The following is a 27205-nucleotide window of genomic DNA, read 5'->3' as shown; positions in this document are numbered from 1 at the left end:
AGTGCAAGACAGGAGTGCCTGGCGTGCTTGGAAGGGAATAGGAGCTTCCTAACAATTGTAATGAACTACAACTCCCAGAATTATTTGGCGGAAGCCCTGTTAAAAAGGTTCGCCTGGCACATTAATTATACATCTTTAGGCACCAAGCTAAAACGTCCCTCTTCAACTAGGCATTGGACTGATTAATATTATACAGCCTTTTAAATGTGTGTGTAGGAGGGATTATTGTTTTGGTTTGGTTTTTTGTGCTATTAATTTGTGGTTTTATTCTGTATTTTCATCTTGTGAACTGCCCTGAGATCTTTGAATGAATTTATTAAATTTATAAATTTAATATAAAATAGTAATAAATAGATAAAACAGAAGTGGCACCATAGTGTTTTAAAAATGTATGGTGTGAATATGGCCTTTCCTTTAATTTTATTATTATTATAATTATTAAAGGCTTTCTTGAATTACAAAAGTACATACAGTGTCTCTGTTTTCCATTCATAGAATCTTTTCTCTCACCCTGCTAGGATGACAGACAGATCCTGGCAGTGAAACTTCTGCTTTTTGGAGTCCACTCACCTACCTTATCCTCCCAGAGAGTTATTGAATGAAAATTAATCCTACCACCTGCAGAAGCTAGGGAAGAGGTGAGCAAGCCGCTGAAGCAAATTTCTCATTCCTTAATAATGTCTCACTGGCCCAGAGCTGTTAAAGCAACTCAGTTTAGGCCTTGTCAGGATCAGGAGATGGCAGCCACACTTATCAAAACATTCTTGCCATGATAATGCTTTTCCTGGCATCTATGTTCTGTTGGTATTCACTCTGCTTGGCTGCGACTCAAATTCAAAGCACATTTGAGCAGAAACTGCTCCAAGACCTGCAACCCAAAGTAGAGAGAAGGGAGCTTACTGGGTGCTGTGGGGGAAGTCCAGCAAGTGCGTCATGGTGACAAATGGGTGGTTGAGCGTTTCAATCGGTGTTATCCTCTTATCCGCGTCTATCGTCAACATCTTCTTTAACAGATCTATGAACTCCCGCCGGTCTGCCTTTTCGACCAACATATCGCTGCCTTCCAAGTCTGTTGTCATATTCACCTGCAATGAAAACCGAATCAGTAGCAAAACTACATTTCTGGAAATCCTGGGCCTAGAGAAATCACACCCAGCCTGATGGCCTACACATGTTTGGCAGGATCAGGGGAACAGCCTGCAGGAGATCAAAGACTCAACCGTACAGGCAAAGCTAGCCTGCAGACAGTCTCCCTTTGTGCAAGTTGCTTCACAGCAAGCATAGGCAAAGCCGGCCCTCCAGATGTTTTGAGACTACAACTCCCATCATCCCTGACCACTGGTCCTGTTAGCTAGGTATGATGGGAGTTGTAGTCTCAAAACATCGGGGGGGGGGGGTCGAGTTTGCCTATGCCTGCTCCACAGGTTATGACAAATGCATGGAGGGCCCTTACATGTACTGCGATGTACACACATAAGGCCCCTTCACATGGCACCAAAGGCATGTGTCACAGATGGGTGTTGGCTACTCCCGAGTAAGCACTCCACACATCCTCTGGATTTTCAGAGTTTTATTGTGCATGCTATATACAGTGGTGAGATGTCTCAAATCATGTCTGCTCCGCATGGGGCAGAAGCCCACAATGGCGTCTCGTGGGCTCTGACCCCCCTTTTAAGACTGGGCATCCAAATGCCCCTCCTCCTTGCTCTACGGGTCCTCCGTGGTCCCAAACCAGGCTCCTGAGGTGCCGTTCTACCTCCTCCCTCCTTTCCAGCCCCTGCTGAAGCTAGCTCCTCCCCTGCTTCCCTGCTACCAACCTGGAGCTGACCCTCCAGGACTCTGCAGAGCCCTGGACCCATCTTTACCACTTCCTGTTCCTGGTTTTCCCTCCCAGACTTGCTGCTCTCGCTGCTGCTCTCCCAGCTGGTGGAAGCAAGCAGAGTGGGCTGCTCTCTGCAAGCCCTCTCTCTTACAGCATGGCTGAGCAATATGGCCAGTGAGTGCAGCAGCAACAAATTGAGCAGACCCACAAGGGTATGCCCCCCCATATTATTTAAGCATATAACACCTAAATTCTCCACGAGAATGGAGAATGCATTGTTATCCTGCGGTGGGTTATTTGGCTGGATATTACCCTGAATATTTCGCCGACGTTCTTACCTGTGCCATATCATCCAAACAGTTGAAAATATACTTTCTTGCTTCTTTTGACTTGATCCCCGTCTCTGTCTCATGATCATCCGGTGTCTGTTCAGAATCAAGAATAAGTCAGTTACCTGCATCTGCTTTGAACTCTAGTTAACCTTCACTGCTACTCCAGGTAGGCACCACAAAACCACCCCTTTCGGCCGAGCATCCAGGTAGCATTACTGGCTGTTTTACATATTGTCCATCTCACATGAAATAGCACAGGAACTGGAGTAAATCCATGCGTTTCGAGACTGCGTCTAAATTTTCATCAGATGTGAGCTGCAGACTCGGTAACACACGGTTGTAGAGGGAAACGGTGGCATCCCTTCCCCTATTCAATGCTAGTGTAAAGCTTTTTTTACTTTATTTGTGGGTGGGGCAGGGGACAGGGTCATGCTACCAACGGAACAGATGCAAGGAATAGATGTTTGGTCACCCTAGACTTGGAGACCCACCTGGCTTTGTTTTGGGGAGGGGGGGGTGCTACCATACTCAACAAATGGCAACCACAGCCTTTCCCCTCACTCTATTTATATTTATCGTAAGAGCAACATGGTGGTGTATAGAATCAGTTTCTTGATGATTGGTCTGTGTTTGAAACAGGATGATGTATTAAAGGGGCTTTTGGTTTGATCCAGAATGGCTCTTCTGATGTTCTTATGCGAAGAGGTAACACCCTCTCCCAAAACAATCCCAGCAGGGAGGGGTGAGGAGGGGGCCAGCCTACTTCACGGAGCCCTTTCTATGAATTTGCAAACGTTTCGAAGACCTGAGGCATTAACTTGCCAAGCCACCCAAAAGCCATATCACGTTGTTGCAACAGCTGCGTATCAGCCCGCCTTAATGCCCACAGGCCTCAATAATGTTTCGGCGTTACAAGATGCAGGCCCCAATGAAGGAAGCTGGGAAGCAACATCTTTACCTTTAGCCTCCACAGCGGATACGGCGAATCTGCATCTCTGTTGAAAAATCTCGTAGTCTTCGTCCCTGCACTCAGTAAATACTCAGCTGGCAAGCCCTGTGTCTGTGAAATATATCGGATCTGTAAGAGAAGGATAAGAAAGAAGTCCAGATTTATCTTGCTGGGATCTGTGGTAGGATTTCTTGGTTGGGGGCTGGAATAGGGGAGGGGGGGTCTTTAGGTATCTACAACAGTGAAAGAAATAATGGGAGGAAATGGGAGTGAGGGCATGGCTCAAACCAAGGACTGAAAAGGAAGGCAAGCGCCCACAAACTTTAACCATTAATAATATTTATGATGTATTAAGAGTCTAAATAACTAGGTGCTGTACAATTATCTTTCCTTCTGCAGTTAAACTCCACCGCACTCCTCCTTTAGCCTTTGAAGCCTGCGGACATACATTGTTTTATCCATAAACGGCAAAGATAAAGGGAGAGCAGTGAAGCTATAAGAATGTGTGTATGCCTTGCGGGCATGCTTTCTTTGCCAAAGAGCCTTTTACAACTTTGGCTTTGATCCTCAAATGTTAATTTCAGGAGGGCTTGTTTGAGCGAGATGGTATGAAGGCCAGGTTGCGTCCCCTCCGCCATCTTTTTCCGAATGAAATAAGTTTAGGTCTGTATGTTCTAGCCCACCAAACAGCTGTCACCACGGACAAGTGGTAGCCCCAGGGCACATCCTAGCCAACCACTTCAGTGGGGTTCAGATGAGCATCACAATGTGGATAGGAAGGCATAAGAATAATCGTCTGCACCCCTAGACAAAGAAGCTGATGTAAAGTGCATCCTTTGGGTGCAGCAGGTCTCAGGAATAAATCCCTGGAATCCCTGGTTTTTAAAAGGAGCAGACTGAGACTCTGGAGAGCTGCTGCCTGTCAAAGTGGACAGTACTGTGCTGGATTGATAATCCAACCTGGTACAAAGCACCTTCCTAAATACCTATTAGCTATATCAGCAGAAATCTGTTTCCATGGAAGGCTCTTCTTTGCTAGGTTGGAGCATATTTGCTGAATTTTTGATATGGCCATTAAAACTCTTCTGTCTGCTTGCCTCGTAATGGTTTTAAAACATGAACCTATTTAAAATGTGAATGTCTTCTGTTTTCTTTTGACTGTTATTTGATTGGTTCTAATATTTTTTAGAGCTGGTGCCAATTATCATAATACTGTCTACTGCTTTAAGCTGCCATTTTTATTTTTTATATTATTATTTCATTATTGTCAAACGAACATTTCCTGAACAGAAGCAAGGAGGAGAACTGGGGCTTTGCCCCAACCATCTTCCAAATGTCACCTCTAGAGAAAGTCTCAAAGACCGTGGCAGTGAAACTGGGGAACTGGGAAAGGCAGCTCCAAATTTTGAAAAACTAGATTTTGCCCGCATCGACTTTTGTGCTAATGATAGTCGCAGATATTTGGCATTCAATGGATTGCTGAGCAAAAGGTAGGGTTGCCACCATTTCTTCTGGCCTTGCTCCTGTTTCTTTAAGCAGCAGCCCGATAAACAGAAAATTAAAGAGGCAAAATGTTCTGCAGTGTGGAGAGAAGCGATAGGCAAGGCTTTATCTCCTTAATGCCTTTGTGTCGTACCACTGCTAAAGGCACTGGAACAAAACAGGTGATAATGCCAATAACAAAACTCACCAACTTTTTTTTTCCTGAGAAGCTCAACAGCTGCTTGACAATAAGCAAGGTTTTTGCAGGCAAAGTTTTTCCCATGACTGTGCTATCTTCAGTGTTAAACTGAATGATGGGCTCCTAGAAAACAGCCTAACCCAAGAATCTCCCTGCCCTTTGACTTAGGCCTCTGCTGCTGCCCCTCCTACAGTGATGGTGCAAGAGGAGTGTTAATGTGAATGAGTGCTCACTTGCTTCTCAATCCTTAGAATGGGAATGGGGAAATTGCAGTCCTTCTGAGGTTCTTGGACTACAATTCCCATCATCCCTGACCTGGGGCTGATGGAAGATGGAGTCTAGTCATGCCTGGAGGGCCACCGGTTCTCCACCTCTATCTCAGAACATGTCCTTGGTGGCAACAAGAGGCAGCTGATACTGCAATGTAGATAACAAATAAACCTGCATTGATACTCGCTGTTACAGTGGAGTAAGGGTGCCTGCTTTGTTCACTGTTTGACCAGACACCCATCTACAGAGCTTCCTAGCCACTTGGAAGTTAGACTCTTGCTTGACAGATCACCTAGGCGGTCAGCCCTTAAAGGCTCAGTACTACCAAATCACTAGAGACGAACAATTAAAAAGTAGTCTCAGGAGTTGAAAGTACAGGTAAGGTCATTTCAAGATAGTAAGGAAGAGCGAAGAGGAAGGACGAACATAAAGACACATGGAGATAGAAAAGGACTAGAGTCATACACAATCTTTGTCTTCATGGGTACTCCTGGTCCAAAACTGAGCTGGCTTTCCACTCTTAACTCCCAGTGCAACGGATAAAGAGGTCTCATCACAGCGTTAAAAAGGTACAGAGTGGCACTACTTGTTGAATTGGGGCCATGCGGCACCTTGGTGTTGCATTGGGAGATAAGAGAATGCAGTTGCATGAGACCCCCCACCTTGATGAAGGCAAGCTGGGCTGGGACTGGTCAGTGAATGGATGGGTGACCAGCAGAAAACCATATCTGGGCTGCCTTGGGTCCCATGATGGTGGAAAAGTGAGGCATAAATGCCATAAAATAAACAGATTAAGCAATCCACCCACCTTGTTCAACACACTCTGGTCAATGAAGAATCATGACCAATGGCAACTCAGTTCCCCCCCCCCCGAAACTCCAGATTGCGTGTCACTCTTGCCTTTCCCCCCATTCCCTCCCCACTCAATCTCTATGGGAGGAAAGTACGTACCACTCTTGCCCAACTAAATAAAAGAGGCAACAATACCAACCTGGTCGTACTCTGAAGCTCCTGGATACAGCGGCCAACCCAAGAAAAGTTCTGCAATTACACACCCCAGAGACCACATGTCAATTGCTTCACAGAAGGGTAAACCGAGGATGATTTCAGGGGCTCTGTGGAAGAACAACAGGCGAGAGAGAGAGAGCATTAGCTATTGCAAAACATAGCTGTTTCATTATGAGATGGACAGGGGTGGGGGACCTGTAACCTTCCAGACGTCGCTGGACTACAACTCCCATGATCCCTGACCGTTGGCCATGCTGGCTGGGTCTGATGGTAGTTAAAGTCCAGCAACATCGGACATCAAATAGACCGTTTGTGTTCTACAGGCATCCTGCAATAGAAAAATAAGGCTTATATTGCAATCCTACTAGTTACGCTTACTCAGAAGTAATCCCAACAGGACTGACTAACAAGTAAGTGCATGCAAGATTATAGCCTTAAAGCATTTATTGTGCAGTGACTATGGGTATAACTAAAAGAAAAAAGGAAGAAAAGTTCTCAAAAGCCCCCCCCCCAAAAAAAAGTTTATCAGAATTGTTAATGCCTAGCAAGTTTCGGGAGGACATTACTTCTTTGATGCAATTTTTAATGTTGCAACACTACACAAAAAAAGATATAACTGAGACTTCTTCATTGGCCGAAAGGCACATAGAACCTGTCCATAAAAAGGTGTTAACTTCTGTTGCTAGAAACAGGACTGTTAACTTCTGTTGCTAGAAGGTAAGGTAAAGGGGCCCCTGACCATCAGGTCCAGTCGTGTCCGACTCTGGGGTTGCGGCGCTCGTCTCGCTCTATAGGCCAAGGGAGCCGGCGTTTGTCCGCAGACAGCTTCCGGGTCATGTGGCCAGCATGACAAAGCTGCTTCTGGCGAACCAGAGCGGCGCACAGAAACGCCGTTTACCTTCCCACCGAAGCGGTCCCTATTTATCTACTTGCACTTTGATGTGCTTTCGAACTGCTAGGTGGGCAGGAGCTGGGACCGAGCAACGGGAACTCACCCCGTTGCAGGGATTCGAACTGCCGACCTTCTGATCAGCAAGCCCTAGACTCTGTGGATTATCCCACAGCGCCACCTGGGTCCCTTCTGTTGCTAGAAACAGGACTGTTATTATTTAATTTCCATGCCGCTTTATACTTTTAAGTTAAAAAATCTCAATGTGGTTTACAACCTACATTAAGACATCCAATAATACAATAATCCTGAATAAAACATTCCTGAAAAAAGTTAAATATAAAGTATACATTCAAAGCAACATAATTAACGGGAAATAAAAATAGTATCTTAAAAGTTTCAAAAGGAAACGTTACAAAGGAGGTCAAGTACAGAATGCACATTTAACATAGCAAAGTGTTGTTGTTTTTTAAAAAAGACCTTAAAACATTTCAAAAGAAAACATTCCTAAAGGAAGTAAAAAATAAACTGTACATTTGAAGCAGCCCTGAGCCGAAGGAACAACCCCTTTTAGAAACTGATAAATTACTGCACTTTTTGCCTTTGTCTGGCCTTTAAGATTTTCTCATAGAGGGTTTTTTAAACGTTTCTTTGGTGGCTGATATACAGCTATTTGTAATATTTGTTTCTGATTTGTATTATTGGAGATTAAATGTTTTCTCTCTCTCTCTCTCTGCTGCCGCCATTATTATTATTATTATTATTATTATTATTATTAGGGGGGGGTATCCTTCCTTTCCACTATATATGCAGCACTCAAGTTCGTTATTGTAAGCTGCTTTAAATACATTTTGGAAAAGCAGTGTAACTTTAGATTAATGACTACAGGCCAGTTCAGATATTTTCTTCCATTATAAGAGCAGTCCCATTTTGTTTAACAGTGTATGGTGAGATCTCCCAGATCTCAGCTGCAGCAGGATCCACAATCTGTAAATATTGGGGAGAGGTATGCATTTGCTCAATTTTCACTGCAGTATCCATAGTTAAATTCATTATCTTTCAAAACCCAGGAAGTCAATTTTTTTTTAAAAAAAAACCCACACACACACATAGACACAACCCTGCAATCAGTAAGTTGACAAGAAGCTAGACCTTAGGAAAATCCCATTGGGGGGGGGGGAGGTCAGCTCAGCCAGTCTCCAAGCCCATTCAAGCCTTTGACAGCCAGCCAAGTGTTTCTATCTCCCCCCACCCCCATCCTGCCTATTACATTTCTTTGTGATGAATATTTAACCCATTTTCACCAAAAAAACGGCAAGGAAACTCTTGCTTGAAATTATTGAGACCCAAGTTCACACACATGACAGCTTAACTGCTCCTCAGACTGTAACCACGTGCATGCAAAAGATTTCAGAGATTCTGTATCTTTAATATTTGTGCAATAGATGGCATTTTGGCTGAAGCATGCAGGGACGAGGAAAGCTGCACCTACCAAAATTCTATTGCTAATATGCAAGCCCTGTCCTCCTTTACATCTGGTCACTCTTAGCAAAAGCAATATGAATGCCTGGGATAGCTCAGTTGGTAGAACGTAAGACCTTTAATCTCAGGGTTGTGAGTTTGAGCCCTACGTTGGGTAAAAGATTCCTGCATTGCAGGGGCTGGACTGGACGAGCCTCAGGGGTCCCTTCCAATGTTACAATTCTATGAGTTTATGGCCTGCCACACGGTCAGCTACTGAGCCTAGGAACTATGGCTGTACTCAGGTGATCCTCCAAATTACTGTTTGCAAGATCCTGAAAAAGCACTGCTCATATTATCCTCTCCTCCTCCTCTTTGGCATGGGGCTTAATTCATTGCATTCCATTTTAATCAAACCAGGGTTTGCTATCATCATGCCCCCAATAGGAAACTGTGGTTTGCCTGATTTTTCCATACCAGGATTGCAAACCACAATTTGATCTTGGTTTGAAATCTTGGTCGGGAGCAATCACTTGACCCACAGTTTGTTGGCTTGGTTGTATAGTAAACTATGGTTTAAATTAAACAGGATGCAATGAATTCAGCCCTAGGCATGAGAGGAGAAGGGAAGGAGAAATGTGCAAACAAATCCAAGTTTGTAGGATTTGCTGAAATCAGTTCAAGGGACATTCTTTTTAGGCCCACTAGTTAAGAGAAATAAAAGAGAGCAGCTTTCCCTCACATCATGGAAAGGGACACTGTCTGCAGCCATGGGGCTGAGGGTGAAAGCAAAAGGACAAGAGCAATTGGGTGAGTCTTTTAAAAGAGGTCCCGTGGAACATGCATATCCACAGGGCCTCTTTTAAAGGACTCGCCCTGTATATGCTCCATAGGGCTCCCTCCAGATGGGTTAATAAGGGCTTGGGTTGAGTTCCTCTTCTCTCTCCTCACCGTCACCAAAAAAATCTGGTGCTGAACCTGCCTAAAGGCACCATTACTCTAGATCTTATACTGTATGTTTCTACCTGGAAGAACAGTTTTTCAGCTTTCCACTTTGGGTGGTTCGATGTATATACACAACCCCAACGGATAGGAGCGAGACCCTCTGTGAACTGCCTGGAAAACACATCCTTCTGATGTAAAATAATCAATACGAACATCCTGTAACTATCCACTTGATCACTGTTTGTAGCTCAGAAGGGAATAGAGCAGCTTTCATGAACACAGCACAGCGTTTGCTTCAAAAGGATTCGCTCGCAATTTTTTCCAGCCCTGTTTCCGTGTGCGTGAAATTGCAGCTTGACGCGCTTCTCAGCGCAAAGGAGGAGACTTTTCCCCACCCACTTACTGCTGAGTTATCAAGCTCATCTGACAGCTTATTTGACCGCACATGCTCAGGCGGTCTAAGCTAGTAACCAAGTCTCTGCAACCAGCCTCTGGGAACACAGCCTGAGAGCAACTTGTTCTCCTGTCATATCCGTGCAATTATGCAAGCAAATTCCACAGTCTGCTATTCTACTGCATTTGGGGAAATACACAGGCTCCCTATAAGCCTAGTCCTCTGGGTTGGAGCACACCAAACCTGTACCATTTTTTAATGTTAGGATCAGTGCATTAGGCTTACACCAAGGGAAACAAGGCTTTTCTGCGATACCGATCTATGCTGTGCATGCCTTCTTCCACCCTGTTCTAAACCTCTTGTCCTGAAAGGTGGGAGATCTTGTGCAGTACCAACTCCCCCTTCACTTTCTCACTTTCTCCCCCCCCCCCACAAAAACAGCAGGCAAGAATCTTAGATCAGCATGTGTGAAAGTCGAGCTGTACAATCAGCAAACTTGTATGGTCATCCTTGATGTGCTAGTTTTATACATGCAGGGGAGCCATTCCCAGCATGTATAAAATATTGGGAGCCATTCAAACATTTCATCCGCCAACTGAGGGCTGAAGTTCTGCAGTCTGCCAACAGATACATCTTACGTCTCTGCTGATCATGCAACTCAGATCAAGCAGGGGATAGCAGGGATGCACAAAGCTCCATTGCCATGCTTTTCAGAAGAAGACTATTAGAAAAGAACAGCTGATTATTTCTGGAACTCTCCTGTAATGTTGACCCTTACTTACCACATTCCATGGCAATGAGTTCCAAACAGCAGTGTTGTGGTGTATGGGAAATAAATGTTTCCTTTTGTTCATTATTGCCTTGCTGTATGCTGATTGCATTGCATGCTTTGTTCAGATCAAGTTATTATGTAAAACACTAAGCAGGTTTTCACTCTTGACACTAAAAGTGCTTTTTGTATTTTGCAGATCTGTAACGTGAATATTAAAACCTACACAGGCTAGAATGTAGAATCAATTTCAAATCATAGCTGCCAAGTTATCCCTTTTTTAAAGGGATTTTCCCTTATGCTGAATAGGCTTCCTCGCGAGAAAAGGGAAAACTTGGCAGCTATGTTTCAAATGGTCCTCTCTTCCTCTTTATATCCCACGTTAGCAACATGCATATAAATAGCAGAAGAGAGGGTCAAAGGTGCTTTTAGTGTCATCTGTGAAAATGCCCTGCACAATATATGTATAACATTTATGTATTTAAAAATGTTAAAGATATTACACACTTGCCCCTCTCCCCTCAAAGTATGCTGACAGTTTAAAATGTTTATCCATTTGCAAGTTAGCCTGCTGTCTTAGCACTTCTTAGCAGTGCAGGTCAGCTCTGCAATTTGCAGCAACCAGGAATGAGAAAGAGTAAAAAGTTTGAACACCATGTTGTGCGCTGGAATTTTATTTAAACAGCTTCATCTAGGCCTGCAATAAATACGCAGGATAGATACCTGCATATTCATTTTGGTCAAGTGCTCTGACAACTATGTTCTGAAACTAGCTTTTACCCCCTTAAGTGTCATCTCATCGTCTCAATGTATTGTTTTTATTTATGGGACACAAAGGCTGGCATGAGTAAAATGGAAGAGGGGGGGGGAGCTAAAGCTAACTTCAGATGCCTTAAAGGTAAAGGTAAAGGGACCCCTGACCATTAGGTCCAGTCGTGACCCGACTCTGGGGTTGCGGCGCTCATCTCGCATTATTGGCCGAGGGAGCCGGCGTACAGCTTCCAGGTCATGTGGCCAGCATGACAAAGCCACTTCTGGAGAACCAGAGCAGCACATGGAAAAGCCGTTTACCTTCCCGCCAGAGCGGTACCTATTGATCTACTTGCACTTTGACGTGCTTTCGAACTGCTAGGTTGGCAGAAGCTGGGACTGAGCAACGGGAGCTCACCTCGTCGCGGGGATTCAAACCGCCGACCTTCTGATCGGCAAGTCCTAGGTTTAACCCACAGCGTCACCCGCGTCAGATACCTTAGATAGCAGTTATAACCTACGGACAGCTAAAACCAGCTGCCCACTTCCTCAGTTCCCACCCCTTATATCCTGTATTCAAATCTAATTTCTGCACCAAGCAACCAGGGAAGATTCGGATCAAAGTGCCTGTCATGCTGCTGGAGCTTGGGTCCCCGTCTCCTGTCTTCCCCTTGGAAATGAATAACAGCAGGACTTGCATCTTTGCAACAGCTGTTTCGTTTTGGTTTGGGACCTGCCATCCTCAACCTCTCAAGCTGCAAAACCAGCACGCCGGGGGCCCTGAGCTCTCATCCTCGCTCTGCTCACAATTCCCTGGCAGAAGAAGCTTCGCCTCGCCATTGGTCGGCCCTCACCATGTGACTCTCTGCCAACGTTCCACCTGCCTCCAGCAGAATATTTACTTTAGTGACCCTGCTCTGTGGCAGGGTAATTTCATTGTCTGGTGTTTCTGTCAGCAAAATTAATTACTGCTCCTACTCACCAGCTCCCTCGCCCGCACATCACAGAAACATTAAAAGCAACTGCCAGGGACTTTCAGCTTCCACAGCTTGGGCTGTTTGGGAGCTAGACCCTCTCTGAATGCTAAACCTGCCTCAGAATAGCATATAACACCTGCAGGGGCCTAGCCAGCACAGGAATGGATTTTATTGCCTGTTCCTAGCTGGACAAGCATCCACATATTGAAAAAATGGGGAGGAATAAATCTGCACACAACCCCCAACTATCTTGGTTCTCAAACTTAATCCGTTCCAGAAGTCTGTTCCAAAACCAAAGTGTTCTAAAACCAAGGTGCGCTTTCCCATAGAAAGTAATGCAAAACGGATTAATCCGTCCCGGACTTTTAAAAACAACCCCTAAAACAGCAATTTCACATGAATTTTACTATCTCATAAGACCATTGATCCATAAAATGAAAGCAATAAGCGATGCACTGCAGTCACACAATCAACAATCAATCAGTAGCTGAACTAGGTTCCACACAGTCACAAAAACAAAACAAAAAAGCTGCAAAAACAAAAATGCAAAATAAATAGCAAAAACAGACAGACCTCAGCATAACACTCAAAGCGGAAGCGTAACACTCAAAACAGAGTACATTCGGCTTCCGAAAAAAGTCCGCAAACCGGAACACTTGCTTCTGGGCTTGCAGTGTTTGGGTTCCAAGCTGTTTGAGGACCAAGGTGTTTGAGAACCAAGGTACCACTGTATTACAAATAGATAAAGCATCCAGGGCCTCTTCACAAGTGCAATAAATGTCCGACGCAGAAAAGCATTTCTGTGTAAGGAATGGCGCACAACCTAAGTGCACCTCCAGTAAAAGACCAAACTGAAGGGGGACGTAGTTCAGATGTAATGGCAAACCACAGTTTGTCATTAGGAGAATGAGCCTGCATGAGACTCACACTCCCTCTGCCTCTCTGTTTTGTGCACATGAGGCAACTTCCACATTTTCTTTTGAACTAACCACGCAGTTCTACATTTCAACTGAACTTTGGGGTGTAACCTAAGCACAACAAGCAGCCACACATTGAAGAAAGAACTCGCAAGTCCGATGGTACAGTTGCATCCTGCGTTGTTGATCTTGCGTTGGGACTACATGGCCTCCAATATCCCTTCCAACATGAGGATTCCATAATATGCTGAAGTACAGTACAGATTCCAGTAATGTCTTTTGCTACATTGATGTCACTCCTGGGAAAGAACTTTGAGCCACTCTGTTGAGCAGACATGCCCCCTTGCAAGCTCCAGCACTCTTGAATATGGCCCAAGACTTCTCATTAGAAACCCACAAACCCCAACTTTTTCCTTGTGCCCTCGCCCACCCCTAGGAAGCTCTTAGCTCACCTGGTGCCCTCTAGATGTTTTGGACTACAACTCCCATTAGCCCCAGTTGGCACAAGCTCTCTGGGGCTGATGGGAGATGTAGTCTAAAACCGTTGGAAGGTACCAAGTTGGTGAAGGCTGTCTCAGCTCTTCTGGCTTATACTGTATGTATCTGAAAACATAACAGCTAAAAATGTTTAATAAAAATGATAAGCAAAGAAATAAATAAGAAGCTTAAATTTAGTACTGTATGCTTTGCAACACTCCATATTACTTGCAGAAGTCTGGATCAATTATTTTTTTCATGTCTGAGGGTAACCAAGTTCAAAATATTGCACTGCAAATGCAACATGCTCATCAATTGAAAATTTAACATCTGGCATCTTTAGGAAAGTGATATACCAATCATGCTAATTGCATGCAATGAAAAAATGCAAATTAGCTGAGGACCTCTGGTTCAAGACATGTTCCTGATGGGACCTTATGTGCTATGCAAGTTTCTCATCTCTGCCCTGTAATCCATTCACAGGCTGCATGCCCTGGCGTCTTGGTTTTTTTTATCTCTCCTTTGAAAATGGTATTTGTTTTGACACCTTCCCAGCCTTCCAGCTCAGCTTTTTAACCTGTTTTCCAGAGACTTGGGATTTCATAGGTCATACAGAGTTGAATTGCAGCTGCTGAGCCTGAAGAGTGAAATATTTAATAAGAAGAAACACTCTCCCACTTCTGCTTTTGTACTCTCATACTGTCCATGAAACAGTGTGGCTCCACTTTGGAGAGCTGGTGCAGTTGCTGTGAAAAGCAGTGTACTGTTGCGCCTAGAGCAGCCTTCCTGGCAAGCTAGTGCTCTCCAGACATTGTTGGACTACAACTCTCATCGGATTGGCTGGGATGATGGAAGCTGCAGTTCAGCAAGATCTGGAGGGCAACAAGTTGAGAAAGGCTGGGCTAGAGGAGGGTTTCCCAAACTTGGGTCCCCAGCTAGTGGTCAGGGATGATGGGAATTGTATTCCAAATACAGCCAGAGACCCAAGTTTGGGAAACCCTGGGCTGGAGCATTGGATTTGGGGACAGGTAAACTCATGGGTGTCCAGCTTATGAAGCCTGGCTGTGCCTTTGACAGCACATTGATCAGTAGGAATGAGCATGTGATCCTGATTCACTGTGCTGTGAAAAGCTTCACCTGCCTATTTCTGCATATCAAACTCCTGCTAACGGAACAGGGTCAGGCCAAGCTGTTAAGACTGGTTGGCTGCCTTCGGCTCAAGGCTCTTCTCAACGGTAAAGGTCAAACAGCACCTCTACTCTGAGCCCAATGTTTTTCAAAGTGCATTCTAGGGATCTCAAGAGTTCCTGCAAAACTTAACATGGGTTCTTCAAAAAAGAAGACTGCTAAGGGTGCACAAATACTCCTGGAATGCAGATAGACCACTGCTAGCTGCTGCAATCACACCTTGCAATGCACACCGTACCGGAAAGGGTGTGTTTCCAGGGCACATCCCGGGATTCTCGATTCCCTTCTATGCATATTCCAACACACGGAGGGGGAAGTGGGACTGTGCCTCCCCGCCCCGCCATCTACACATGTGTAGCAATATCTGAAAAAAGGTGCCACGTCCATACAGCTGTACACACATAGGTTACACAGGTTCACCAGCAATCAAGGGGTCTGATCACATGGAGAGCCTTACACGTATGGATGTAGTCTCCCCTGTTCACAAGCAGATAGCTCAGTTGGTTAGAACATGGTGCTGTTAACACCGTGGTCACAGGTTTGATCCCCCGCATGGGACAGCTGCATATTCCTGCATTGCAGGGGCTTGGACTACGATTCTAAGTTGAACTGAATACTCAGACACTGGAGGGCAGGTTCAGGAGGCACACAGACATCAGGGATGGGAGAAGCAGCCCATAATATCCAGTCCTCCCCGCACTAGGTATATGGAGGGAGATGTAAACATCCCCTTTCAGAGTCCCAGTGAGGCCTGCCCCCTTTGAAGTGAGGATATAATTCATACTCCTCTTTAAGCAAAAAATACTGTCTCAAAAATACTGGGAAGGATGAGTGTTGATCATATTAAATTAGCCCAATACGTTTTGGCTCAAGTGCCTTATTCAGGGGTTTATTTGTTTCTTTTCATACTGCTTAAAAAACCCATCAACTTAAAAGGCCTTGCGAGGCAAAAGCTTGGGAGAATTTAGTAATAAATATTCATCCTTTCCAGCATCTTTAAAACAAATATATATATAAATTATTGAAACTTCTCAGCATCAAATACAATACAAAAACAGGTTAATCTAAATAAAAATGAAAAAAGGAAGTAACACAAAAGAAAAGAAAAAGAAAAAAATACAAAGCCCTCTATCCAAGGTAGATCTTAAACTGTGTCTCACACAAAAGTGTGTAGACCAGGCACCCCCAAACTTCAGCCCTCCAGATGTTTTGGACTACAATTCCCATCATCCCTGACCACTGGTCCTCTTAACTAGGGATCATGGGAGTTGTAGGCCAAAACATCTGGAGGGCCGAAGTTTGGGGATGCCTGGTGTAGACCCTCCCAGCTCTCACCTGGGAGCTTCCCTTTCTTCTGCCAGCATCTTTGAGACACATTTCTCCTTTCTGTTTATATCATTGGATGCTTCACGGTTTTTGTGTATATACTCCTCTGTAAAGCAGACTCGCAGCAGTTCTTTAGCAGACAAGGGTCCTCAGGTGGCGAAATTCCTTGAATGTGTAAAAAGGGCTTGTATGACGCAAAGCTTTTTATGGGATAGGACCATTGGTCCATTTAGCTTGCTAATGTCAACAATGGCAGCATCTCTCTAGGACTTCAGCCAGGAGTCCTTTCAGCCCTACCTGGAGATGTCAACGATTGAATCTGGGACCTTTTGCACACAAAGCATACGCTCTGCCGTTAAACTACAGATGTTATCCCATGGTGGGCTTTTGAAAACTACTGCCTTGACCTCTTTGACAACAGAGCTGCTGTGGGCGATGGGATGCAAATATAATAAATACGTTGTTCATCTCATATCTACCTCGAGAGCAGGAAGCCATAGACTTAACAGTTCCACACTAAGCACACTTATTTGGAGAGAAATTTCCCAAAACAGAATCACAGATTTTGAAGGACTGTACACTTGATGAGTGGCAGCTGAATATGTGAATTGACTCCACTGGAAAAAGAAAACTCTGTGTGAGGTGACACACACATGGTTCCTTTGCAGCGTTCTGCAGTTGTGTTATTGACAGAAGCAAGATGCTGCATGCATGTGTGAACCAGCCTTTTTTAAAAGCAGAAAAACCATATCCAGGATTGCGGGCCCAATGCATAGTTATAGACACCCTGATAAGCATTCCAGGCTTCTTCAAACAGCCGTGCTGGGTCAGGAATTACAGCTAAAGCCTAACCACAGGTCCAATTTACTGTTCTCTCCTTTTTCTTTCATTCAGAGGCTGTGGGTTAAGACCTCAGAGGACTTCAATAAGCTGGAAAGAATGAAGTAAGTCAGACAACATTCAGGGAAAGGTCTGGGTTACATAGCCTAAGTATAATGTGCAGCAACTATATATTCATCCCTGACATGGCAACTGCTAGCCCTTGGTTTCCATAACTAAAATGTTAGGTAATTGAGGGTGTCATAGAGAGGTGAGGGGCAGATCTAACCATCCCTCTCCCCCCCCCAACTCCTCAAGTATGTGCACTGTTATTTCTGTCTTCTTAAAACAGAGGGCAGGTTACAGAGCAGTTACTTTTGGCCTTGATAAGTATAATTTTACCAAGTGGTTTCTGGAGCCTGTAATTACCACTGAGTATTTAATAGCAAATAGGCTATAGAGCCTATGATTGAAAATTCCACCTTGGCCCATTCTGCTTCTAACACCTGCTATTAAGACTTTAGTAGTAGCCAGAGTCAAAAAGACTTACCTTCATACAGTGCTGCTTTTTAATATTTATTTGTTTGTTTACAATGTTTTAACTACAGGTAGGTAGCAGTGTTGGTCTGCCATAGTCAAAACAAAATTAAAAAATTCCTTCCAGTAGCACCTTAGAGACCAACTAAGTTTGTCATTGGTATGAGCTTTTGTGTGCATGCACACTTCTTCAGATACACTGAAACAGAAGTCACCAGACCCTTATATATAGTGAGAGGGTGGGGAGGGGTACTCAGAAGGGTGGTGGGAATGGGTGATTGGCTGCTAGGTGTGGTAAACCTGTTGACTGTTAACGACTGCAATTGTTGACGACTGTTAACAACTCCATTAATACAACCACTAGACTTAACATGGACACTGGTACCAGAGCCTGCAATAAATCCAGATGCCAACTTTGCTGCCACATACACCCGGACAACACCATTACTGGCCCCAACAACATCAAACATACCATCTCAGGACTATTTAATTGCTCATCTTGTAACATTGTGTATGCCATCAAATGCCAATAGTGCCCTTCAGCTCTCTATATTGGACAAGGATAAATGGACATAAATCTGACATCAGGAATCACAAGACAGAGAAACCAGTAGGAGAACACTTCAATCTCCCAAAGAATTTCAGAAATAGACTGGAAAGAGAAGCTGCTGAATTGCAACTTATTACCAAACTTAAAACCATGGAGGGACCTGGTCTGAATAGAGACATTGGATTCTTATCTCATTATACATGATAAAGCTATTTCTAGCCATCTCACCCCTTGCTTTTTCCTGTAAGACCAACTGCAGTCGTTAACAGTCGTCAACAGGTTTACCACACCTATCAGCCAACCACCCATTCCCACCACCCTTCTGGGTTATACCCCTCCCCACCCTCTCACTGTATATAAGAGTCTGGTGACTTCTGTTTCAGTGTATCTGAAGAAGTGTGCATGCACACGAAAGCTCATATCAATGACAAACTTAGTTGGTCTCTAAGGTACTACTGGAATGTTTTAACTGACCTTCATCAAAAAAAAGATCCCAGGAGTTTACACATCTCTCCAGTTAAAATAACAAAATACACAATAAAATAGAAAATCAAGTGAGAAGTCCTGCTACTAAGAAACCAAATCATGAAACAAAACTGAAGCAGGGATCCTAATAAAACAAACAAACAGCACTGCTCTGCTTTAAAGAGGTGTGTTTTCAGGCCATGCCTGAAACTCAGTAAGGAAGGAGCCAATTGCACCCTTAGGGAACAACAGTTCCCTGGAAGGGGTACGATCCTCTTCTGGGGAGCAGAATCTGGACTTCTTTCTGTCCAGGCACAACATTCCAGATCCTACATAACATTGACTCTCATTGACACCTGCCATTTGTCTGTGATATGGCACAGAGGGTACCACAAGATGCAGCTTCTAACCTAACTGACCACATGTTTCCACTTGCACGAAACCACCCCTATTAATTTTGGCATGCTCTCTGAGAGAAGTACAGCAGTATAAACTCCCATTTTATTCAGTGCGGCATGTCCAAATAAATAGGCATGTTTCCATTAGCAGGCTGTAAGCAGTATGATGGCATACAAACAGATATACCTTATAAAGTAGGCAAGAGTCTGGAAGGGAAACACCTGTTCAAATTAAGAGCAGCTAGAGGGAAGCACACAAACACAGCTCACAAAAGACTGAAGCCTTGAGCTGGAGGACACAGCACAGCTGTTCTTAGAAACAAGACAAAAGCTTTAGTTATGGTCGTTCCACTCTGACACACCCTTTCCCCTCTTCATGTTGTTTACTGAAAGGAAGGGTTGAAATTTCACAGACGGAACTACTGATAGTAGCTTGTGTATCTCGGGGGATGCAATACACAGCAAAATACTTTTTTAAAAAAACAACAACAACCACCCTAGGAAATATAGATCACAACTGTACTGCTTAATCTATCAATAAACCTAGGAGAAAAGGACATGGTATGCAACCATTTCCAGCCATCATTCAGCAGCTGCTCCCCTTTCTTTCCAAACCTGACGGAGAAACAATTCAAATGGTCCCCGAATCAGCAATATTCTTAAATCAGATTTCAATTTCAAAGAGGAGCTGAGCCTAGTTGAAGTGCTCAGCCGAAGCAGCACCAGTGAGTGAGCCAAAAGGGTACAGTGGTTAAACCAGGGGTCACCAAACTTACTGCGCTTCGGGCCAGTGCCTGCAGCGCCAATCGCACGGCGGGCCGGAGGGCGGGGGAGCATGTGCCCATACACTATTTCCAGCGCACTTCCGGGTCACCGGAGCACCGGAAATAGCTTGTGCGCATGCGCACAGGCCTTCTTCGGCCCGGAACTGTGCCGGAAATGTGCGCAAGCTATTTCCGGTGCTCTTGCGACCAGTGCGCCAGTGGCAGCAGGTGGCAGCAGCAGGCGGGGGTCTCCGTGGGCCGGATAAATGAGTCCTTCTGGCCGTATCCGGTCCCCGGGCTGCAGTTTGGGTAGCAATCCCCACTCAGGGTACTGAGAATTGTTAAGAGACCCCCTATTCCCCACACAGAACTAGAATTCTGAGAGTGGTTTAACAAACAATTCCTCTCCATAGGGACCTCTGGGAAGGGGATGGGGGGTCTCCTAAAAACTCTCAGCATCCTTAACTATCTACAGTACCCAGGATTATTTGGGGAAAGCCAGGATACTGCCTTAAATGTATGGTGCAGATGGGGCCTCTGTTGTTCTCAGGATAACCTACTGTACCTTCCCAGGGTTGTTTTGAGGACAAGCAAGAGTAAGGAGAACAATGTCAATCATCTGAAGATCCTTGGAGGAAGGGTGGAATCAAAATAAATAATGTCTCTCAGGATTTACAGCACACAGAAAGAAGTGTGATCATGTAAGAGAGAGAAAAAAACAACAGAGCTGTTGATTGGCTTGAATAGCATACCTACCAATTCTAACTAAATAACAGTGGGTTTATGTGCCTGTCAGATGTTGATCCCCAACATCTTTTGGGTTTAGAGGTAAAGGCCTTAACCACTTGGCCAGCTTTCAAGGCCTTGCAAGTACCAAACTTGATACACCCTCCTCTGTTGTTTTTCAAGCCACCCCGATTTCCCAAGGCCTGATTGATTTCCAGCCCTGTCTTCTGATAGCAAGAAAACAGAGAGGTTCTGAAAACCCAAACACGAACCCTCGTAAGCTGAGATATTTGTTCATTTCTGAACGGATGCACATGCATTGAATTATACTGGTGTGACAATGGGCTAATATTCTTCCATCAATGTAGCATGATGTGGTGTTGCTGAAGCAATGGGAATAAGAGGGGAGGGTGATGCGATGGACAAAAGAGGCTATTCAAAGAGCCTCTTCTTTCCGCCCCTGAAGTGTGGGGAACTGCATAATGTGGAAGGGAGGGAGGGGGGGAGAAATAATACTGTGCAAACAAAAGCCCTTCCTATGCAAAATCCTGAAAAGATGACTCACAATAGATTGGGTGCTGCATACTCCATCTTTCTGAGGAGGCATCTGACCATCAGGGGAAGAATGACTATTATGGGGTTCCATTCATGCCAATGCAATGAAAGTTAATTCTCCCCTGGACTGTGCAGTACATGCAAACCGATCTTCCTAGCCCCCCAAGAAAAATATCCAATAGTGCTGAACTTTAGTCTCAAAACATTTTTTATTTTTTTTGGTATATGTTCCAGTTAATGTTCAAAATGTAAGCCGTTCCAAGGGAGTAATCTAATGAACGAGCAGAGGGTGAATTTATTATCAATTGAAAACAACATCATTTCAGAAATCCTTCAAGTGCAATTTGGGATCGGCAATATACAGCTATTGAACATTCAGTGACATACAATATGTATCTGAAGAAGTATCTGAAGAAGTGTGCATGCACACGAAAGCTCATACCAAAATAAAAACTTAGTTGGTCTTTAAGGTGCTACTGAATGAATTTTTTTATTTTATACAATATATATGTATCTCACAGTTAAAATAATCAGCTCTAACACAGGACTCTGCTGTTCCCATATCTTCTCTTATCTGTCCTCCAGTTCTGCCTGACACACTTTCACCTCTATCTTTGGCTTATGGGTAATATGCAGAACACAGCTGACAATTCAAGTACGGAAAGCTGGCTTAGGACGTTTTAACGGAAGCAGGCTTGTCTGGTCAAATATCTGGAGAACTGCAATTTCCTTAGTGCCCCTTTGTTTTTCTCCCTGAACTGAGGGAAAACAAAAACAGCTGCTGAAACAGTCAAGATTTCCAGGATAGGCAAGATAGACAAAAAAGAAGAGTGAACAGAATTCTGTGGGTGACAAACTTATTTTCTTATTCTGTGAACCACCCTGAGATCTTGTGATGAAGGGAAGTATAATAATAATAATAATAATAATAATAATAATAATAATAATAATAATAATAATATTCATTTCAGGTACTCAAAAGGATTTATCCAGACCTACTTTCAGTAAGTGCAGGGGGCGGGGGATCTACCATTCAGCTACCCTATCCTTAAGTCATAGTTAAAGGACGTTAAGATGATGAGTAACTAATCTAAGTTAAGTGAACTTGAGTATGTGTCCTCAGGCTATGTTTAAATATCTCTTTAAGTAGCCGAAGGGTAGAATTTGGAAAGATTCCAGTTTGATTTGTTTCAAATTTTCCCTGCAGTAAATGCCATTTCTTAATGTGACTGCTTAACAAATGGCTGATGCATTCCACAAAAAATGGTCAAGAAACAGCTTTTTAATAGGAATTCTTCTGGCTGAAGGGAATACAATTGTCACTCCACACAGAAATGCAAACGACCCAGTCCAAAGTCACAAGCACAAAGAGCTATGCTTTTCATTCAGCAGGCACCCGGTTTTGTATGCATTTTTACTAACATGCGTGTTATAAAAGGTTGTTGGCACTGTGTTTCTAACACAGTGCCTCCCCAATCATTTTATTTAGCAAAACTCCTCCATGGCAATAAACGGAATCAAACTCATCCCCTGCCTCTCCCTGTATGTGTGTTTTGTAAAAAAAAAAAAAGTACCAGTTGGGGAGGAACAGGGAATGCATGTGACTGCTACAGAGTTCTTAAACCTCATCTGCAGGCATCACAAGAAATCCTGCTCGGGAGAAGCAATTCAAAACTGTTGAAGCACACACAGAGAATGTGACAATCCAAATTCAAAAGGTCAAGCCGAGTCAAGTTCAAACAGCAGGTGATTCGACTGGAGAGTTATTTCTCCATGGCGACATTTTGGGGACCCACATCTTATATTCTGGGGGGAAAAACTCCTTTTGTTTCTTAATGTGTAAAATGCCTACACTTTTCCCAACCCCCTTTTGGCATTTAGCATTTCCACTGTCAAATGCACTGGACCAGTTTGATTCAGAATCCCCACCCATTTCTCTGATCAAAATACAGAATGTTGTGTATTAATCAGACCAGGGGCTCACCCTCACTTCCCCTTGCCCTGCACCTAGAAAGCACAGGTCCTAAAGGTTTTTCGCTTGTCTCATGCTTCTTTCTAGGCAAGGGACAGGTCAGATTTCCGGTGGCCCCATTGCTTTCCCCAAGGAAACCCGCTGTTTACTGCTGCATCAGAACAAATGTCCATCTGCAGAAGAACCAACTGACATAGTAGGTTTTCCCAGGGAAAAGTAGTGGGCAAAATTCTAAACGAGCCCTAATAGGAGCATCCTGGTTTCTCCTGATTTTCAGCACAGAAGTTTCTTCATCCTTTCTACCCCATCCAATCCCATAAGAAGCTCCTTTCAAGTTTGGGGGGAAAGAGGACAGGCAGCACTAATCACGAATGCCGCCCTAACCAAGATTTTTTCCTCCCCGAAGACGAAGGGACAGACAGCTTAAATTGCTACTGAAAGATAAATGCTATTGAAAGATAACAAATTAATTAACGAGAAAGCTAATACGAAAGTGCACTCTAGCAGAATCATAACACTGCACAATGCCTCCTGGAAAACACAGTGTGGAAACACAATAATTATTGATAAACTTGAAAGGGGCTGCATTCAGATATGAGGTTTATTGTGCAAGTTTTACTGGTGACCCAGTTTTTAACATTCCTGCAGTACCTGTTGCCTTGTGGAATTGTGGCTTTTTGATTGATATATTGCCATGCTGTCCTATATTTTAAATGGCGGGAAAGAGCCCTGTTCTTTCCCACATGAGTGGCAGTGGCATAATCATGAAAACCATGGGGAAATTAAAGCGAAAATCTCCCAAAATTTTCTGTGTAATGATGGTTGCAAATAGGTTTTTCCTTAAAAACAATTCACATGCAAATGAGTGCTAAACTTCCCCTCGATTTCCATAAGTGACTTTTACATCATGTGAAAGATCACATAAAACATGAAAATGAACAGGGATTAGGAACAGCATTGGGAAGCTGCAACAGGCACCATCTGAACACAGTCTTATTTTTCCCTGTCCTATCATCTCTGGTCAAACAAACTATGAGGGGCACACTCCTTTGCAAACACCAAAAATGTTTTCTTCTGTATCACCTAATTGTTAGCGAGGTTGCAACAAACTTGGTACATGTTATCATTTATGATGGGGCTGTCGGTTCAAGATTGTTTTGGAATTAATTTTGACAGCAATGATAAATATTGCTAAGGAAACTTGTTTTTTGTCTAAAATTAATGTTATCGAATATTTGTTATGACACCAATGTAAATAAATTGTCAAAAGAATTGGTTTTGTAATAGTAATAACAACTCCATGGAAAACAGCTCCGGATCTTACACGGGACTGGATGCTTGGTAACGCTCACTCTGGAATATAGCTGTAATGGAGAAAAGCACACCTAGAGCATAGCTATCAAGTTCTCCCCTTTTTAAAGGGAAATTCCCTTATGCTGAATAGGCTTCCTCGCGAGAAAATGGAAAACTTGACAGCTATGACCTAGAGATTTCAGCAAGAACTAGAAACTCCAGACACTTTTTATATGTTTTGGCATTCCTTTGAGACATATGCAGCAGAACCATCATTTTGAAGATGACCCTCAGAGCAAGCCTAGCCAATTTGGACTTATACTGGATGATCTGATAAAGTTGATAGTCCTTACTCAGACTTTGTTATAGTTTTGTTTTTCATCTTTTAATTTTTGACAGTTGTTAGCATTGCTCTCTCCATTTTAATATACATTATAAAATGAAAAAAAATCAAAAAGCTTTGAGGAGTTCAGAAGCACAGAAGAAGAAGAAACATATCTGTAAGAATGGGGTGAATGTGTTTGTGCCAATGATATTGCACCACCTTCAGCTCTCTCAAAAAGATATCTTGCCTCCAGTTTGATATTACTATTATGAAGTTAACTGTCACTAATAATTGCAATGCATTGATGAATAAGCAATCTGAAACTATTTCCATAATTTGGGAGTATGCAAGGAATGGGACTTTTCTTTAAAGAATGCCAAAAGAAGAAACTCTATATCACTTGAACAAAACAGACCAGTTTTCATATTCCACCAGTCCAAGCCAGCAAATGCAGACAGAAGAACACTCTCTGAAACACAAGAGTTTCTCCACCTAAGCCTGAGAAAAGGGGAAACTGAAATGCCCATTCCGCATGGTTACTCTGGATTAAATGAGATAGTGATGGTTTGCATGCAGAAGATCCCGATTTCAATCCTTGGCATCTCTAGGGTAGAGCAGGATGAGATTCCCTCCCTGAAATCCTGGCGACCTGCTGCCAGTTAGTGCAGGAAATACAGCGCTGCATAGACCAATGATCTGATTCAGTGTAAGACAGCTTCTTATGCTTACTCCACAAACAAATGCCACACTATTTTTAACAAAATGTCATTCAGTGAGAAATGAATATAATCAGGATTTTCCAACTTTTTTTTAAAGGCAGATAAAATGTAAGAAGCTCCCACCCAAACCCATTACTGAAAACAACACGCTGGTGAGGAATAATTATATTTCCTTTATCGTTCTAAGGGGAGGCTTATGATAAGGTCAAAGTGAAAATGATGCAGGCTATTGATCACAAGTCATCTATTCCAGAAAGGTTACTATACTCAGATGTCATTTTTACAGCTGTAACGACCTCGCTGTCTCCACGCCACATCAGAGCTGTATCTCTTTACTCACAGCTGAATATAAACTACCACAAACTTGCTAATTAAGCCGGACTGGGATTTTTTTAACCACTTGCAGCATCCCATACTGACAAAGCAGTGGGTAGATCTTGCACCATAGCTCTTGTTAATCTGGAAGGGTGGAAAAAATAATGAATATGGATCTGGTGTACGGGTTACTCCTTTTGGCACACATTTCAGGCTGAAACCAAACCCAGGCACCGAACTGGTTCAAAAATCTTTGAACTACGCCTGAAAATAGTTCTTGATAGTTTGTTATGGGGTAGAACCTTGAACAATTTCTAGTTCATCTTCATAATCATCCCCCCCTCACCCCCCCAAAGCAGAGGGCCCAGAATCTTAGGTCAATTACGAAAGTTAGAAGACAAAGAGTGGAGGCAACCGTTCTAAGGTTTGTTCGACAAATTTGGAGGCACTGCTGTTGCTAAGGTCGCTTAGTCACTTAATCACTGTTGTTAATCAATCAGAAGGGATGGGAGACATTTTCTGCATCTTCCCAGTTAAAGAGATTTCCTCTCTTCCAACAGGAGTAGCTTGCAGCGAAAAGTATAGGTACAGGAACAAAGCAAATGATGCCTTGTGTAACAGCTGTGTGGCAGGCAGAAAGTAAACAGAGTAAGCCTATTCTAGTATGGAAATGCAATTATGAGGAAAGCTTCATCTGTTAAAATTCTGTCAAACATCTTATTCATTGCGTGTAACCCCTAATTTGCTTTTGGAACATATAGCAGCCTATAACATTCTTAGTCTGCTGCCAAATATTTTGTAGTCGGTTCCAGACATGTCTTCTTGGGGAGGACATTCCAGAGTCAGGGAACTACAGTGTACCAGGACTCAGCTGAGGAGTATGGCTTTAATACAGGGCTGAACCCTGTATTGCAGGGGGTTGGACTAGATGACCCTCAGGACCCCTTCCAACTCTACAATTCCATGATTCTAACCCAGAGACCCAAGGCCTTCATTTTGAACCAAGAAGACATCAAATCGTTAGAAGTATTCCCTAAACACAGGAACAATGGACATATGGTTGGTTTCATGATGCAGCCGTATTTTTAACGCAAATACATCCGCATAAAAACAGGACAATTTGTCAACCTTGCTTCCACCTTCTTGCTTAGCTAGCCCTGATGTAAGAAATCTGCAATTCTAGTTACCACCTTTGTCCAAAGAAGCACACTAAAAGCAACGGCTTGAAGAACCCTGAAGCTGAAGCTGAGAAATCCATGGTAACAACATATTCTCAGAAGCCAGGAGAAATATGACAGGCAACTAGAGAAACAAAATGCAGCCCTTGGTTCTCTCTTCCCTTCTGTGTTTGCCTTGTGTTAAGCTGGGCAAGATGAGATATCAAAAGCAATGGCAAATGAAGGCCCCCTTGAACTTCCTTGTCTTCCCAGATGGACAGTGAATGCAGTAGAAGTTTGCAGAAGTTTTGTCCCGCCCCACCCCCTTCAACTTCTCTGAACAAAATAGACAGAACTGCAGTGAAAGAAGAATGTATCAAATTAATTTTTACCATTTCTAATTTCCTCTCTTACGATTTATGTCTAGGTTGTTATTTGTTTCATTTTCTGTTTAT

General features: G+C 43.5%; 1 protein-coding gene across 5 annotated transcripts in view; it reads right to left on the bottom strand.

Annotated features, from left to right (window-relative positions):
- The window catches only part of HIPK2 (homeodomain interacting protein kinase 2), a 170242-nt gene that overhangs the window by 46455 nt on the left and 96582 nt on the right, over positions 1-27205 (bottom strand). For all 5 annotated transcript variants that reach the window (XM_035127475.2, XM_035127476.2, XM_035127474.2 and 2 more), the window contains exons 3-6: positions 6046-6169; positions 3113-3232; positions 2161-2247; positions 901-1085 (exon numbers count right to left, since the gene is read on the bottom strand). In XM_035127475.2, the coding sequence (XP_034983366.1) occupies positions 901-1085; positions 2161-2247; positions 3113-3232; positions 6046-6169 (516 nt within the window). The remainder of the gene's footprint in view (positions 1-900; positions 1086-2160; positions 2248-3112; positions 3233-6045; positions 6170-27205) is intronic.

This window comes from Zootoca vivipara, chromosome 10 (genome assembly GCF_963506605.1).
Source record: "Zootoca vivipara chromosome 10, rZooViv1.1, whole genome shotgun sequence".
NCBI classification, from domain to species: Eukaryota; Metazoa; Chordata; class Lepidosauria; order Squamata; family Lacertidae; genus Zootoca; species Zootoca vivipara.
The sequence above is the reverse complement of the archived record's forward strand: the minus strand, read 5'-3'. Positions and strand labels throughout refer to the sequence as shown.